General features: G+C 32.5%; 2 protein-coding genes across 2 annotated transcripts in view; one reads left to right on the top strand and one right to left on the bottom strand.

Moving 5' to 3' along the window:
• Positions 1–5,125, top strand: part of LOC111083022 (prostasin-like) — a 9,461-nt gene extending 4,336 nt beyond the window's left edge. The window contains 3 exon segments of the mRNA XM_022401780.1: positions 2,798–2,956; positions 4,517–4,674; positions 4,952–5,125. Of these exon segments, the coding sequence (XP_022257488.1) occupies positions 2,798–2,956; positions 4,517–4,674; positions 4,952–5,125 (491 nt within the window).
• Positions 5,126–7,243: 2,118 nt separating this feature from the next.
• Positions 7,244–17,500, bottom strand: LOC106473321 (nuclear envelope integral membrane protein 1-like). Its single transcript, XM_022401777.1, has 9 exons — positions 17,309–17,500; positions 15,451–15,569; positions 13,049–13,253; positions 12,289–12,361; positions 11,825–11,918; positions 10,645–10,860; positions 9,057–9,184; positions 8,470–8,631; positions 7,244–8,206 (listed from the first exon to the last, which is right to left on the bottom strand). The coding sequence occupies exons 1-9, from the start codon at positions 17,403–17,405 to the stop codon at positions 8,059–8,061; spliced, it is 1,242 nt and encodes a 413-aa protein (XP_022257485.1). The 5' UTR covers positions 17,406–17,500; the 3' UTR covers positions 7,244–8,058.
• Between the last annotated feature and the right edge of the window lie 1,971 nt (positions 17,501–19,471).

Here is a 19,471-nt window from a genome sequence, read left to right as displayed (position 1 = left end):
AAGAGTTTGTGTTAGAGCAAAGCCATGTTAAGGTATCTGCTGTGTCCACTGCAAGAGTTTGTGTTACAGCAAAGCCACGTTAAGGTATCTGCTGTGTCCACTGCAAGAGTTTGTGTTAGTGCAAAGCCATGTAAAGTTATCTGCTGTGTCCACTGCAAGAGTTTGTGTTAGAGCAAAGCCATGTTAAGCTATCTGCTGTGTCCACTGCAAGAGTTTGTGTTAGAGCAAAGCCATGTTATCTGCTGTGTCCACTGCAAGAGTTTGTGTTAGAGCAAAGCCATGTTAAGGTATCTACTGTGTCCACTGCAAGAGTTTATGTTAGAGCAAAGCCACATTAAGTTATTTGCTGTGTCCACTGCAAGAGTTTGTGTTAAAGCAAAGCCATGTTAAGTTATCTGCTGTGTCCACTGCAAGAGTTTGTGTTAGAGCAAAGCCACATTAAGTTATTTGCTGTGTCCACTGCAAGAGTTTGTGTTAAAGCAAACTCTTTGTTAAGTTATCTGCTGTGTCCACTGCTTTGTGTTAGAGCAAAACCATGATAGGTTATCTGCTGTGTCCACTGCAAGAGTTTCTGTTAGAACAAAGCCACGTTATCTGCTGTGTCCACTCCAAGAGTTTGTGTTAGAGCAAAGCCATTTTAAGTTATCTGCTGTGTCCACTCCAAGAGTTTGTGTTAGAGCAAAGCCATGTTAAGGTATCTACTGTGTCCACTGCAAGAGTTTGTGTTAGAGCAAAGCCATGTTATCTGCTGTGTCCACTGCAAGAGTTTGTGTTAGAGCAAATCCACATTAAGTTATTTGCTGTGTCCACTGCAAGAGTTTGTGTTAAAGCAAAGCCACGACTTGCAGGGTATATACGTGTATATATATGATATAACATCCATATACAGACTTGGAGGGTATATACGTGTATATATGATATAACGTCCATATACAGACCTGGAGAGTATATACATGTATTTATGATATAACGTCCATATACAGAGTTGGAGGGTATATATGTGTATATACGATATAATTTCCACATACAGACTTACCGATACACGCAGTGTGCTGCAGTTGCCACCCATTTCTTGTGAATTAGAGCTCCTCCACATGATATTCGTTTAGAAAGATAACTTTTCTTCAAAACTGCTACCTGTTGGAAGATGTTTTTATAAAACCTGACAATAAACAACTTACAAATATTTTTTATATCTTGTCTACCCAAAAGATGGGTGAAGAATTTGGAAATTTAACAACAAAGAGTGTATATGGACGTTATATCATATATACATGTATATACTCTCCAGGTCTGTATATGGACGTTATATCATATATACACGTATATACCCTCCAAGTCTGTATATGAACGTTATATCATATATATACCCTCCAAATCTGTATATGGAAGTTATATTGTATATACCTCCAAGTCTGTATATGGACGTTATATCATATATATACGTATATAACCTCCAAGTCTGTATATGGACGTTATATCATATATATATACCCTCCAAATCTGTATATGGACGTTATATCATATATATATGTATATACCCTCCAAGTCTGTATATGGACGTTATATCATATATATATATGTATATACCCTCCAAGTCTGTATATGTATGTTATATCATATATACACATATACATTGCCTTGCACCTTTGTAAGTACCTTGACTTTGGTTTTTTATCTAATTAACTTCTTGTCAAAAGACATGGGTGCTAGCCTACTGAAGTTATTAAACTGTTAAGAACTTATTCAAAGACCCCATTCTTCAGTACTTGACACGACCTTGAGTTATACCTGCACTATTTGTCCTAATTTAGAAGTGACAGACTAGGTGGAGGATAGCCAGTCAACACCACCCACTACCAACTATTGGGCTACTCTTTACCAACTAATAGATGGAGTTGTTGTCACGTCATAAAGCCCCCTCAATAGAAAGGACGAGTAGGCCCCCAAGGTTACTTGTATAGCAGATACTGACTCTCCACAACACACAAAAGTTCAAGACCACATTTTACAAAATATCCCATAATGCCCTTATGAACAATAACTTGTGACTGTGGCAAAGTGTTATGATGTATATTATAGGGTAGGTAAAATATACATGGCCTGATAAACTTGATTCTTGGAAATTCTATTGTTATAAGGTGGAAAAATCCTAGACACATTTGATATTTTACTAAACATGCCACGCGTTAAACCTTAGTTTGGTTTATGAAAGTTGATATTCTTTAGAAATAGTAAAATTCTGGTACTTCTCACATCTAACAGATCTTTATACAACCTCTGTAGTTGTGTGTTCTAATGTAAAAAAAATAAGACTAAAACTGCCAGCACTATGTTTACAGATTGTATGAAAGATTTTTAATTCTGTAAAATATGTATGTTATTATCTTCCACATGGTTGGATGTGTGTGTTGAAAAAACTCTTATTTACAAAACATTATCTGAATCATTCACAGTATATCCAGAAAAAGCTTTAAAGACAAAACAGAAACCACAAAGAAACAGGATCTGTTTTGTTTTATAGAAAAGTTCTACATAAATAGAAACTTCAGTGTTTATATTGAATCCACTCAAGCACAGATTTTGTTATGGTAAAAATACGAGCTTAACCTCTGTTAGTTCAGTGCCATAACATGTATAGTTGGTGTGTTATGATAAAGATACAACCTTAACCTCTGTTATTTCAGTGCTGCAACACGTATACTTGGTATCCGGGTTGGTGAGTATGACATCAGGACTACAAATGAGAAGCTACAACATGATGAGTATAATGTCAGAAGAAAGATAATTTATTCAGGTTATAATCCTGGAAACTTCCTGGGAGACATTGCCCTTCTCGAGCTCACAGAGCCAGTGAAACTCCAACGTCATATAGTTCCAGTGTGTCTACCACAGGCCGAACAGGAGTTCACAGGAAGTTTAGGAACAGTCACAGGCTGGGGCCGAACAAAACATGGTAAGTCTCCAATCTTATATAGTTCCAGTGTGTCTACCACAGGCTGAACAGGAGTTCACAGGAAGTTTAGGAACAGTCACAGGCTGGGGCTGAACGAAACATGGTAAGTCTCCAACGTCATATAGTTCCAGTGTGTCGGCCACAGGCTGAACAGTTCACAGGAAGTTTAGGAACAGTCACAGGCTGGGGCTGAACGAAACATGGTAAGTCTCCAACGTCATGTAGTTAGCCTGTGACTGTTCCTAAGCTTTCTGTGGTAGACACACTAGAACTACATGACGTTGGAGACTTACCATGTTTCGTTCAGCCCCAGCCTGTGACTGTTCCTAAACTTCCTGTGGCAGACACACTAGGGTGCCATCTGAGACATGGTAAGTTTTATTCTTATGATGTTCCTTTGCTTCAGAATGGAATGGAAATCACAGAGCACTCAGATACAGTGGAATTCTGGTTCACTTAGACTGGTATCGTGTCCTCTAATACACTGGTTCCACAGAAACATCCAATAAATAAGTAAAGGTGAAAGATTTGAGTTAGTGAAATTTCTGTTTCATTTGTAAATGTGTTTCCTTTTTACTTCTAGTTATAATTTTTGAATAGAAGTATTTCTGATATTGTTTCCTGTTTTTAACAATGGATTTCCAACATATTTGGAAAAAACTGTTATATTTTATGATGACCTTTCTAGAATCTTAATGAAAGTGTGATGCAGCTATTAGTTATATGTAATCAGAGATTTAGTTTAATTCTAAATTATCTTGCTGTATCTAATCAGAAGTTAGAACTGTTCATGGTCTCAGTTTTATTCTAAACTATCTTGCTGTATCTAATCAGAAGTTAGAACTGTTCAAGGTATTAGTTTTATTCTAAACTATCTTGCTGTATCTAATCAGAAGTTAGAACTGTTCGAGGTATTAGTTTTATTCTATACTATCCTGCTGTATCTAATCAGAAGTTAGAACTGATCAAAGTTCTGGATACTTTTATACCAGCTCCGTTATATAGATGTTTGATGCTTCACTAATGTTTTATTTCACGTAGTTCTTTTTATCACACCTCATTTTTTAAATCAAGAACCGGTTCTTATGTCAGAAATATGTAGAAAAATTTAACTTAATATATCTGTTTATGAAACATTGCTTTCTAACTTAATACTGAGCTTTTATGGCTTCACCAACCTGAGGAAGAATTTGAAGGAAACGTTTTTTGTTTGTTTTTGAATTTCGCGTAAAGCTACACGAGGGCTATCTGCTCTAGCCGTCCCTAATTTAGCAGTGTAAGACTAGAGGGAAGGCAGCTAGTCATCACCACCAACTCTTTTACCAACGAATAGTGGGATTGACCATCACATTATAACGCCCTTACGGCTGAAAGGGCAAGAATGTTTGGTGTGACGGGGATTCGAACCCGTGACCCTCACATTGCGAGTTGAGCGCCCTAACCACCTGGGCCACATTTTTTGTTTCTGATTCAAGGCTGTCACAGTTTTATATTGTATTAACTCACATTTACATTGGGTTTTTGAACATGCAACAATAACTGATGACAGTAATTTGGTAGGAGTTCGAGCTGTTCCCAGTAAACTCCAAAAAGCAGTGGTGGAGATTATGGATAGTAAAAAATGTCAGCAGTGGTACAAGAGTGTAGGAAGAAGAGAAAAGATCTATCAAGAGATGGTATGTGCTGGTTACAAACACGGTGGAAAGGATGCTTGCCAGGTAAGTGTTTAACGATCATCACCGCACATGATTTATAAAAAATTCCACAACATAAGTACACATGTGACAATTGTAATTTTATACAATAAATAACCCTACATATAACTTTTAGTTAACCTGTGAACTTTCAGATATTTAATGCCATTTACCTGATCCATATTTTGTTTTTTTCTTTGAGGCACTATCATGTGTAACTTTTAGTACTCAACTGAAAGCACGCTAGTTAAAAAAACCATAATTATACAGATATACTAACTAATTCTACTTGTTATTCCAGGGTGATTCAGGTGGTCCACTAACAGTTAAAACCAACGGGAGGTACACACTGGTAGGAATTGTTTCGTGGGGAGTGGGATGTGGCCGAGCAAACCTTCCAGGTGTTTACACTAAAGTTTCTTCATTTATGACGTGGATCAAAACTTATGTTAATTGATCAAACCTCAGTTTCTAGTGTCCTTGCTATTTCATAAATTCAAATTAATAATCAATGATATTACCACCAACTAGTACGTAGTTCTCTGAAGTTTGTAGTCCAATGTATTTTATCAAAATGCATTTTCTTAGAATCAACCAGTTTTTTACTTACTGTAATTCACTGTCTTGTGACATCAATTTACGTATTTTTAAAGTTAATATTTTTGTACATTTATTATATTCCGATACTATTTACATTAATTGAATAAATTTTAAATGCTACATCTACTGAATAAACACATAACTTGTGGAAATGTTTCATATTAATCAGTTCAAATGTGGTGGTGAAGTTGCAAACTACTGAATAACAAAACTATTTTAAGAAATGTTACTCTTAGTAGACATAGTCCAAGATTAGAAGTACGTCTACTTTGTAATAAAATAGTCTAACATTTATCACATTAGAGAATTGAAAATTTCAGTGTTTTTAGCCCATCATCTTTTGTACAATTTTATGGTTATTTAAAGGATATCCATGTAGTTATTTTTTTTTAATTCTCATATACTTAGAAATGTTTCTGTAGCTGGAATTTCATCTTGTTCTCGAACAACTTTAACAAAATGTTTGTATGTAAATATATATTTATGTAAAAAATTATATCTGATAGAAATTTTCTCATGTGTAACATATACATAAAATGTTTCAAAGTTACAGTTTGTAAACATGAGTCAGTACATCGAGAAGGGAAATCTGCCGAGTGTTGATTAGTTAAAAAACATACATTAACCAGTCAAAAGGTCATGTTAAAGTTTATTTTGTCTACATGATGAAACATGTTACACATTTGTTTAACTGTATATAAACTAAGCTTACTTGTCTTTATGTTGATCTGTTTAATTTCTTAACTCAGATTTATGTGCCAAAATGCCACTAATATTTTGTACACAATGCTAATTCATAGTCAATAAATGAATCATGAAAACATTTTTGCTTATGACTTTTATGTCCAACATCATAACACTAACTCATTGAATTAATAAACTTACATTTTATTTTTCACACACAAAAAAAATTTATCTAAAACAAAGATTGTATTACATGTTTTAGAATCTAAAAATCTTAAAAAAAAGGTTTAAGTAGAGATACAGAATTTACACTATATCTAAGATGTATGTAGTGCCATTACGAAATAAAAAATTTACACTATAGTTAAGATGTATGTAGTGCCATTACGAAATAAAAAAGTACCAAATTTGCATCTATCTACCAAACATCCAACTACTGCAAGGAGAAGAATCTTGTCTCCAAGAAATTGATTGATACTTGCCTATTGGTGCCTTTATGTGTTTGTCTGTTTTAAGGCAAAGCAGTCATCCCTAATTTTGAACTGCTGATCACAGGGAGGGCAACTGACCAGTAGGACCCACTGCCTACTCTTGGGCAACTCTTCACCAATGACCATCACATTATAATGCCACCATGGCTGAAACGACAAGCATGTTTGATGTCAGATTTGGATCCTGTGCCGTGCCCTGCAGAACGTGACTCGTGCACCCTAACCACCAGGCAAAAAAATCTATTTATACTACCCATAGCTAGAAGTCTGAAAGAAAGGTCAAACAACTGTAGACCTCACTCCCATTCGTGCTTACTAACAGTGTATCATAACATTTGAGATAAGCTGAATTCTAGTGTATACGTAACAAACTCACTATTGCAAAATGTTGGGAGGTACGTCAACAAAATACTGATAAAATTAAAGTATTAAAAAAACATTTAAAATAATACGATATTGTGGTACTGCAGAAACATGTAATACAGATTTTAATTATTCAATGTTACACTATAAAAATATACTTTGGAAGATCAGTAGCAGAAAGGTGTAACAAAAAATTTTGGTTTCATCCTTATGGATTTGTACTGTTTGCACATCAGCCAATGATTATCAGATTAAATGTTTTGTTCAGAAAACAATCCAAACATTTGTAAGAGAAATTCATTAAGAGCTTAAAGGACTTGAAGTGTTGCAAATATAAGAAATATTAAATGTAAAGATAGAACAGGCAATTTAGCTGCTGTCACTTAAAAACATGCATATTATTGGTATGTTTATAATTTTCAACTTTTGCCTGTGTCTTAGGGAAGAAAGTAACTAACAATGTCAAGTTGTCGTACAAACAGTCACACCTCCATGTGGCCACCATTGCAACTAAGGCAGAGGTCATAGTGATAGAACACTCGCATAAATTTTCAAACTTGGCATGGTGTATTTCACACATCTTGATTTCTCCTCTTTGGACATTTAGTTATCGTTGGCTAGACTGACAAGAACCTCAAATCTATTAGTTACAATTATACAAAGTTTTGGCATCTTTACTTTCCTACTTTTTGATTAATGGCATTTTATTTTTTTAATGAATAATTTTGGGTAAACTTCACAGTAAACCTCATGCACTTCTATGTTCTAGTACAAACAAAAGCATGATAGAATAATATTACCAACCTTGTATAAAAAAATTCGAAATTAATTAAGGATTACAAGTAATTATAGAAATGAAGAAGCACATAGAAAACAAACAAAAACATTTCATCAAAGCCCAAAAAATGTGAATGCCTCTATGAATGTTGAAGGACTTCTATGATAAACATTCAATGGCACAAAAGAAAAGTTACTTTATATACAGAAACAGCATACTATTCTTGCTAAAACGAGTCTCTCCATATGTTCATTGAATAAAAGTTGTATATATTATGAAGTTACAAGCATTACAGCAGAATCATCATCAAGAAAAGTATTTAAATGTTCATATTTTGATCAGCCAAGTAAGTACATCCGGTTAGTAAAAGTACTGCTTTGTTAAAAAATTGCTCAAGTCACTGCTACGATCTCTATTTTCATTTCAATGATTGTACTTTACATCACTTCAACATTCCCAGAATTTGATCAAATGATGATAAATAAAATGTCATCAATTAGGAGAATATGAAACAAGCTCTTCTTCGCTGTCTTCATCTTCAGTGATCATTCCCGAGAGACCAGCATAAAAAGAATCCGAATCGTATTCCAAAATTTCTTGATCACTTAGATGAGATTCGCCCTCAATAAATCTTGCAAATCTGTTGAAGAAATTAAAAAATATATAATAACACTGCGTATTTCCATGTATTAAATAATGTTCTTTTCTGAAAGCAAAGGTGAAATTAGAGTTAAAACCCAACAAACTATCACAACTGCCTTTCTCACAGGCAACAAAATAACCACCAATAAGTACTTTTTTATGTTGCTTTTATTAATTTGTTTTGTAGGCACTAATGTAATACTGAAGCATTATCCTATACAGAAGTTATTGTTGTTTTTTTTTTGTCAATGAGAGGATTACCTGACAGGATCCTTCAGTCTGCAGGTTAATTTCCAAGCACTACAATTGGGACTTTCACAGTAAGCACGTAATGCTTCTAAAGCCTTCCGTGTCTCTTCATTGGCTTGTTGAATGTATTCAGCTTCAGTTAATAATTTCACTTTGGGAGGAAACTTATGCCGCCTAAAATGCAATAAAAATAATTACTTCTTTGTAAGTTTTTGTTTTAAAAATTTCCAAACTTTTTATGTGAAACTCAGAAAAATATTCTATAATTAACAGTATATCAAATCTTTGGATTAGTTCCAGCTTCTTCCAATTGGATAAAATACGTTTTCAAAAGGAAACAAAACATATTTTGCAAGGGTATTTTTTTTAATTTACCTTATTTTAAGAAGTTAAAACTGGACCAAGATTATTCTTTCACAGATTAGGTGGTTTTTATCATTACAATTCCAACGAGTTAGAAATATCTTCATCAGTTTTCTGATGAATTTGAAAAAATTATTCTTCACTGCTTTGTTTAATTCCCGAACGTTTTCGTACGGTCTTTATGATGTTAAAAATTATCTTATAGATTTCTCTCATACAAGTGGAAATAATATCACCAACCAAATCGTTTTAGCTTGGCTATCCATGATTTTGGAATGTTGTAGAAAACAAGAACAACAATAATAATAGCCGTGCTTGCTTCTCTTAGCTCAGAACTATAGAAGATGGACATCAGAGCTACCAACTGAAAATAATAAAAAATTATTAAGTTAAGACAGCACTCATCCCAGTTGTAAATGTAATATAATCTACAATATTTACGAGCTTGATGTTCTTTCATAAACAAGACATAATGTATTTCAATATTCATTAAAACACACATTAGTTCTATGTTCGTAACTCTGCCAAGAAGTATCGGACACACGACAACTACACTGATGTGTTTTATGTAGAATTCCAAGTAATGAAACCCATATTACATAAACAAGACATAATGTATTTCAATATTCATTAAAACACACATTAGTTCTATGTTCGTAACTCTGCCAAGAAGTATCGGACACACGACAACTACACTGATGTGTTTTATGTAGAATTCCGAGTAATGAAACCCATATTACATAAACAAGACATAATGTATTTCAATATTCATTAAAACACACATTAGTTCTATGTTCGTAACTCTGCCAAGAAGTATCGGACACACGACAACTATATTGATGTGTTTTATGTAGAATTCCAAGTAATGAAACCCATATTACATAAACAAGATATATTTTTTCAATATAGTATTATATTTATATATAATGGTTGTTCTTTCAATGGACTTCCTGGTGGCTGATGAGTCAAACTGTTAAAAACATTTGCCAAATATGAGTTCTGAGTAAACACCAGTGGCTTGTTGTTTTTGTTTCTGCATTCCTAGTCTGAAGCTACTGGTAACACATTTCTTGAACTATAAATCTCCTGAACATACATTTTTATGCCAAAATCACAAATACTAAACCTATCTCTAATCATCATTAAACAAACCAAACTTTTTTCCTTGCATGTAGCAGCATTTTGGATCATAGCTATTTATTTAGAATTAGTAGGCCAAGAAAAAGATAATCTATACAATTTTTTAATGTTAAACTAAATTTAGAAACTGATGAAATACTAGTAACAATATTTCTTTTAGGCCCAACTTTAAAATTAGAAACATTTCCACAATTAGAAACTACAAAGTCAAGGACTGGCTGTGAAGAAGAAGAATACTCTTCCCAAACAATCACTGTCCCTTGTCTGGAATATAACTTTCTTTCTTTTAATGTGAATAACAATTTTAAATAATTAACACGTATTATTATTATTTTGGCATATCACAAGTCTGATTAAAAATTTACTAACATTTTGTTATAGAACGAGCATATTGATGTATGTTGCAAGGAATACTAGGGATTACAGTTACTGACTGCTCAATTTTAGTTGGTAAAATAATATTCCTAAATAGAATGTCACACACAATAATTTGATGAATGAAAACTGTATTATACTCTTACAACTAAAATAATGTCCATAAAATAGTTTCAACCCGAACAAGCCAGTGTAATAGTTCTAATTAAAACCTCTCACAGAATAAGTAGAGGGTCTTGTATTGAGGCACAAAAAGTACATACATTCAGAATGTTGGTTTAAAACATCAGATAAGAACGCAGCTTGTACCTGTATCGTCCACTGAATGAGGTTTAAACTCCTGTAATCAGTCACTGGTCCGTACCTGTAGCAGGCAGCAAAACTAATCAGACTAGCAACTGTAACGTAACCCAACAAGAAAACGTGGTACTTCTGAGTGATGTCACGAATGTTATCCCAGACCAGTTGTAGACTATAGAGTACGAGGGACCATCCGAAAAGCATGACAGTATAGGCTCCAGCTTTCTAGAGAATATCACTAAGATCCTCAGTTCCACACAAAGTAAACAACAAAAATACGATGTAGAATTCATCTTTTTTATCATCTTTACTACAACATAAATGTAAATGAGTGTAGAATTCAGTTTTTCAGAAGATGTTTAGTTTAACACAAATATCACCAAGTAAACAACAATAAAGATAAAAAAGTGGTGCAGTTTTTTACAAAGTTTCAGTAAAATATTTACTATAACAAAAAGATCATTATGAGAAGAAGATAAAGATACTTTGTATAAAATATAGTTAAAAAAGTTATAATTTATAACCTTAATATTCCATAAAACATAATTGATGTATATATTTACACCAAAAAGGAGATGACACATTTTCTAATTCTTATCCTTGTATATCTGGCTACATGCTAGAAATATAATAATACAGGTTGGTTATAAAGTCAGTATGTGAAGTTAGCAGTCTTTAACATCCTGGAAAAAATTTTGCTGGCATGTATAAGGAACCACAGGTGGTACATTGATCTAACGCAAAAACTCAGTGCTGAGACTATCATTTTGGTCTATTATTACAACAGCATTATAGCATGTAACATCTCACAGGAATAAAGTAATTACAGCATGTAATATCTCACAGGAATCAATGATATTACAGCATGTAAAATCTCACAGGAATCAACAATATTACAGCATGTAACATTTCACAGGAATCAACAATATTACAGCATGTAAAATCTCACAGGAATCAATGATATTACAGCACGTAAAATCTCACAGGAATCAACAATATTACAGCATGTAAAATCTCACATGAATCAATGAGACTGGCACTTATTTTTATGTGTTTTTCTGACTTCATAAAGTATTCCTTATGTCCTGTATTTATACATTTGTAAGGTCACTGGTTTCTTCCTTTATATTCAGCATGAAATGTTTAATTTTACTTAACCAAGAGATATGTGCTTTAAACACATTCTTACCTTTGGTACAAATCGGCTCAGAACAAAAACGATAATTAGAAGAGAAGCAACGACCCCAAAAGACACTCCTGTTGCGTAGAAGAAAAATACATTCCTTTGAAAGAAACAACCATACATTTATGTAAATCTTGAGACGAAAGAACAAATGATTAATTCCTTAGCGTAAATGCTACACTTAAAAACTGCCACACACAGTTTATATAATGTTCTTAGAACACTATTAAGTGTTCAAGTTACACAAACAGTAAGTTGACTTCTACTCTATACAAATAAACACAAACTGAATGGTAGAAAAAAAAAACCACACACCTAACCATATAATTATTTACGTCAAACTTCTCTTAAGAAGATCTACGAACATTCACACCTTTACTTGCTTCGTTACTTTTATCATATCTGGTTTTCAGATGTAGCAATTGTTATTCCTTTTAAGAAAACTCTGGTAAATCACTTAATGTGCCTACCTGCTGAATGATGGTGCAGAGAAGAAGACAAACAGTCCACCTACTAACTGCAGAACCCTCCAGTAATTCACATCTAAAACAACATAAATTAATAAATACAAACCACCAAGTTACAAACACAAACAGTCCACCTACTAACTGCAGTACCCTCCAGTAATTCACATCTAAAACAACATTAAATTAATAAATACAAACCACCAAGTTACAAACACAGTCTGTCACCTACTAACTACAGTACCCTCCAGTAATTAACATCTAAAACACCACAAATTAATAAATATAAACCACCAAGTTACAAACACAAACAGTCCACCTACTAACTGCAGTACCCTCCAGTAATTCACATCTAAAACAACATAAATTAATAAATACAAACCACCAAGTTACAAACACAAACAGTCCACCTACTAACTACAGTAACCTCCAGTAATTTCACATCTAGAACAACATAAATTAATAAATACAAACCACCAAGTTACAAACACAAACAGTCCACCAACTAACTACAGTATCCTTAACATTGTACTTAAAAACTGCACTTCTACAAAACCTATACAACTTTCAGAAATCACATTTCAATAGTCCTAAATATCAGTTTAGTATTTCTATTATCACCAAAACAAACTGTGAGAAATTATTTGAAATCATTTGCAGAAAAAAACATAAATAAAGTAAACTGCTAAATTAATTAGTTACAAAAAAACAATGTAAAATTATACACATTTGAAACTTAATGAAATATAAATATTAAGACACGTACATCGAACAAATAGTTGGAGTTCGTATTCGTCTTTAGTAGCTATACCAAAACAGTAAGAATCGAAAGCAGGCAAAGTGATAAAAGTTTGTCGCCATGGTAACAGAGGTAGCCAACTGCCCCGCTGTTCTTTGTACAATCTAACCACCTCACTCTGGTTCTCGGCTAGCAAAAGTAAATAGTTATCCGGGATGACTTTTAACTCGACCTGGATGAACAAAGTGGTGTACGTTAATAACACAGAACCATATACACACACACACAATTATAAATCTACAGTACTGGTAAAAAGGTTCGAGCTCACTTACATTTTCTGCTATTATCATCTATCCTTGCAAGATAAAATTGTTGTTTTTTAATTTTTAAATAATATTTTGTACTTTTTTATTTTCTATTAATATGTTTTGTACCAGGTCCCATGCTACATTTGATGATTGTCTCACAATACTTAGACATCGATGTCAACAACATGTTTACAGCTGAGATTGTGGTTCATTTCTGCATCAGTTGTTGCAGAGTGTTTGGTTCTGTCCGACCACAAGCACTTTCAGCTGTTGCCACAACTTTTCAATCATATTGAGAACTGGACATAGAGAAGGTCATTTCACTATTCTTACTGTCCCACCTTTATCTTGTTACTCCAAGAACTTTTTATTGGTTCAACCCCCATCCATTAGATAGAGAAAACATGGCAAGACAGATAAGGATGTTGTGGTATCTTTCTTTCTTCACAATTCCTTCAATTTTCAATACATTTCCAGTAGACGAAGAAGAAAACACCTCCAAGCCATTACTGGACTTCCAACATGTGTCTCCAATTTGATTCCTTTGTCTTATTCACAGTCCAGTTTCAATGATCTTTTACAAAAACCAGCCTTTTTTGCCGTGTTTTTTGTGATACATTAGTTTTTTAACTGCTGTTTTTTTTCTCCAAGGCACCTGAAAATGGTTCTGGAACTGAAAAAAAAATGCAATTTTCATCAAAAATGTGGTTATTGAATTCAAAAATAGTTTTGAAGCCGTTAAAGGTTGAAATCCTTTTAATAACATTGTTTTCCTTGGATGATCTTTCTTGCAGTTGCTTTCAACTGTCCTCTTGTAGCACAATATTCCAATTTCATCGTATTATACCTCGTGAAATGTCAATTTTGCCCTGCATGGTCTTCACTTTTCAATTCACAGATTTTTTTGGCATTCTTGTTTTTAAAATTAATAACTTAAAGGAACTGAAGAAATCAGATTATTTTAGCATATAAAGTCTGAAACAAGAAAAATATGTCGGTAATCCCTCAAACAAAGCAATTACAGTCAAATGAGAAAAAGATGCCAGAGTCAAACTATAGATCTCATTAGACACCAAACTTGTACCATATATTATAATTACTGGAATATTGTAAGTTACATCAGAGACACATTTGCCTTATTACTTGATGATGTTGAGGGTTTACTTAATTACAAATTTTTCATTCCTGAACTCGAACTTTTGGCCAGTACTGTATAAGAATTTAAAGAGACAAACTGACATTAGATATATCTGTGTAACATTTTCGATAATATACAAAATAATAGTGGTGCTGACATTCATAAAAATTTCAACTACAAAACAAATAAACTATTTTTTTAACTGACAGATAAACACAAAACACAATTAACACTTTGCTTTTATTGATTGTTTTATATCTCGGTGTTGCTTGCGTACACAATCTCTTTTTTTTAACTTTAATTGCTTAAATACGTTTTTTTTTTCAGTAATTTGTATTTGAAACACATTTTAAGTTCATTCAAAATTTATAGAAATTCAAGTAAAAAATATATATACACTTTTTAGAATAGAAAGTTTTTAAAAATCTTGTCTGCTGGTAATTCGCCGACAAACAAAACATACTAGTTCATCAAAAGAACTAGGTAATTATCTCTAACATCAATTATTGTAATATAAAATAAGTATGCATCAAAATCATGAGTAAATCAATTAAAGTCGCAAAAATAGCCAACTAATTAAAATTAATGTTTCAAATTATTACTGCTTTTAACTAACCAAATAATCAAAATACCACCATTGATTTCTTATTATTATTATTTTTGATAAATTCAAGGTTTTTCAGCAACTTAATTGCTTAGTGTCACAATTCAAAAAAATAACGAATTAGTTATGTAATTATTCCAACTACCCAAGTCCCGCATGAGAATAATTAACAGGTTGAGTGCAATCAATTAATGGGCATGACAAATGATTGATTATAGCTCTATTCACAAACCTAGTAATCACTGTTTAACTAGAACTAAGATTTTTTACATCGGTAGTGCATTAAAACTCTGCAGTTCATTGTACTTTTAAAAAATCATTAAAGTGTTAAACTAATTGCTCCACAATACCTGATCAAAATATGATAAAACAAACTTACATAAACACTTTTCCAAAGAGCATACAAAAGCCTACTTCCCGCAGGATAACAATAAACATCCAGCTCGTTTATGGGGCCTTTTAGAGACTTTCCTTCTTTAAGTTCTCGTACCACGTAATCTGAAAGCACAAAGAAAAACAACACCAGTACTTTAAACTTTATAAATGATTATAATATACTTGTACTTTCTAAACTGAAGGCAGAATTTTTTATATATATACTGCAAAAATAAAGGTCATACAGAGAGGATAGATTAACTAATTTCATTTTGGCCATACTTCGAACTACAATATAAACATTTCCAGGAAACATCAACAGTGAGTTTTAAGCTATGTATATGTTAACTTCTTGACAAACTATCTTGCTTTTACCATTAAACAAGAAAACAATACAATAACTTTAATTAATTTTGTCTTTTATTTAAATAAATATCCTAAAGTTACTGAAACTAACACTAAGAAAAAGAAAATGTACTGATAACCGTTTATTAAAATACTTACTTTAATACCCACAGAAAGTGGAACCATACACATGAAAGTTTTATATAATTAAAGGTATAACACATTAACACCATTCTTAAAAAAATTACATAACACTTTTGTTACCCACAAGACACAAACTGTTACTTATTGGTAACAAAAAGATAACATAACATTTTGGGAGAACATGGGACCTATTGGTCTGTCTTGGCTGTTCCATCCTCTAAACTAAATTAAAATAATTAATAAAAAAACAAATATTAAAGCCAGTCCTTATCATTCATATACTTATCAAGCCTTTTCTTAAACTCATTTAAATTTACCACCTGCATAGATTAAACACATTTGTCACCTTTTATATTTCAGCTATTGTATAATAAGAGTATAACTGGAAACTATTGACAAAGATGCATTATAGATATTTGATGTATAAAAATCATGGACTGTATCTCTTATAATAAGTCACATTTTATGACATTTATGAAATAATAAGTCACATTTACAACAGACATTTATACTGCATCTTTGTCATTGCAAATGAAAAAGTTATTTATTAATAACTTCTGAGTGAAAGTAATAAAATAATATGTAAACCATACTATAGTTGCTATATCCAGTGCCAACAAGACCTTTTGCCCAATATCAGGACTCTTCAGATTGGCTTGGATGCCACAGATACAGTGGTGTTTGACACAATATTTAGGTTAGCAAAATGCTTCACAACAACCGAGCTGTGAACTGGATTATGCAAAATGTACTGAGTGCATTTTTTTAGATTATTTTTATCAATAATTGCATTAAATATTTAATTTTTACAACATTAGTATAAACAAAAAATGATGTCATCCATGGAAGGCTTAAATCTTATCTTATCTTTAAAAATTTGAGACATGCAATAATGCAAAAAAACATATTCTATAATGTATAAACGTCAAACTATGAGAAGCTAGAACAAAAAAAAAAAAAAATGAAGGAAAATCTTGTGAATGTGAGAAAATGAGAATTTAATACAATTTTCTCAAGCAACTTGATCAGGAGTTGATGTTGTCACTTCAAATACAACTGTTTGAACTTTGAAGTAACCAGTTTGGCACTACTGAAGCCAGGATTAAACGATCTCTGATGAAACTTTGAATTCTGAAAATGAAGTATATACTACGTAAAATTAATATACTTATAAGTTATATAACTACGGCTAAGCTTACTATATCTAGTGCTACGAGTCTGACTCGTATGCGTATGACCGAGGCTCAAGTGAAGTTGTGTTAGAGCAGCAGAGTTCATTTACTCAGTTACTGTTTAAATAATTATAATATACTTTAATTTTAAAAGGTAAAACTATATAAAAGTTAATTAAAACTTAAAAAATGTTGTATCACCTATATCAGTGTTACTATTGTCTAAACAACTGCAGACTGTCAGAAACAATACAGCTGAAAGCAATATGGAGAAATTAAAAGTAAAGGTATAATTCATTTTCGAAATTTGTTAAAAGAAACAACTATAAAACAAGAACATTAAATTACTATTAATATTTATATTACGTAAACTCATCAACATGTCCAACTCTAACCATGCCGCGCTTTAAATATTAGGGCGACCTCTGTGAGATTACATAGTTTGATAAAAAGACACAAAAATAAATTAAATAATTATTAACAATATAGCTTCCAACACATGTTTCGAGATCACACAGAAGTGGAAACTTACTCACACACACACGCGTGATATAAAAGAAAAACAGCTAATAGTTACTATAAATTATAACTCAGTTAAAAAGCGTAAATGTGTAATTAATTAATATTAAATTCTCATTATACCCGGTTGTTGCGGTACGTTTACGGATTTATAAGCTAAAATCCGGAGCTTAGTCATCACGATAGACAGAGGACATATATAGTTACCCATACTTTTAACTAAACAACAACTACAATTTTTGAACAAAGCAAGCTACCTACGCAGATTAGAACTAAAAATAATAAATCTGGTAGCGAATATAGTTGATTTAACATACTGCTCAATGCTCATAACGTTCTTTGTCCTTAGAACAAGAAAAAGTTCCAATCAGGTAGTGTTATTATATTGTTGCGTCAGCGAGTCACGTGACTACTATGATGCAACGTTTCTAGAACTATCATGTACTTTGTCGAATGTTCAAGTTCTTACTAGAAATAGGGTACGCTGGTATATATAAGAGGGGAAAACGTGACGCGGTAAGGTAATGTGTGTGTAGATAGTGGGTAATTGAACTGCAGTCACACGGTATTGTTGAAGTTAACGTTCGTTCGTTACAGTGTTGTTTTAGCGCGAGTATTGAGATTAAGTGTATCGCAGAGTTATATTCGGAAAGAATAAACCAGTTTTATTAAGTAAAGACTTGTGTCGTTAAAGTTTTGTTGGAACGAAGTTACGGAAAAATCAATTAACAAACGGAGACGTAACAATATAAACAAAATAAGTTATTTATTTACGGAAGAACTGTATGTGAAAAGCTAAAATTTTAAATTTGGGAGGAACAGAAATGTATAAGGAAACAAGTTAGTTTACTTTATTCATTAAGAATTGAACTATTACTGATAATTGTCACAAACTAACAACTTGCTTGCTGTTCCAAAAGTTATTAAATATAATTTTGCCATCCGCCTTTTTTGAAAGTTGTAAGAGATCGAACTAAAAACAAAAGTTGATCTATGAAGTATATAGAAAATCGTTTTGTTGTAATAATTTGTTCATAGCCACTGAAAAAGTCTGTGCATGTAGTAAATACTAAACAGAAGGAAAGTATACTATTGTTGCGTCATCGAGATCATGTGATTCTCACGCCCTCTAGTTTCTAGAACTATCTTGTTTCTTCATGAATGCTCTAGTATTTACTAGATGGGGTAGGCGGGTATATATAAGAGGGGGACAACGTGACGCGGGGAGGTAATGTAATGTGTGTGTAGACAGTGAGTAATTGATCTGCAGTCAGAAGTATTATTGAGCACGTTCGTTGTTATAGCGTTTGTTTAGCGCGATTGTTGAAGTTGAGTGTATCGGTAAAGTTACATTCGGAAAGAATAAACCAGTTTTATTAAGTAAAGAACTTGTGTCGCTAAAGTTTCGTCGGAACGAAGTTACGGAAAGTTAATTAACAAACGGAGACGTAACACTATACTAAATATTTCATTACTTAATTTTATAAATGTACACATTAAATTTATTCTGTTATCAAAGTGAGAATTTCATCGAATCATACAGCAGCTTTAAGAGGAATAAATAAAGGTTCAAATTACAACAAAAACTTGCCTCTCTTGTGTTTTTCTAATTTCAACCCTCATAGTATCTTTATCCTCTTTGGTATAGTATGAAAATGCATTAAGTAATACTTATAGAATTAAATGAAATGAAATATTTTTTACAGATTTTGTTTTTGTTTGTTTGTTTTTTTTGAATTTCGCGCAAAGCTACACGAGGGCTATCTGCGCTAGCCGTCCCTAATTTAGCAGTGTAAGACTAGAGGGAAGGCAGCTAGTCATCACCACCCACCGCCAACTCTTGGG

Source organism: Limulus polyphemus, unplaced genomic scaffold, assembly GCF_000517525.1.
Source record: "Limulus polyphemus unplaced genomic scaffold, Limulus_polyphemus-2.1.2 Scaffold6073, whole genome shotgun sequence".
NCBI classification, from domain to species: domain Eukaryota; kingdom Metazoa; phylum Arthropoda; class Merostomata; order Xiphosura; family Limulidae; genus Limulus; species Limulus polyphemus.
This window is presented reverse-complemented; position numbering and strand designations above follow the sequence as displayed.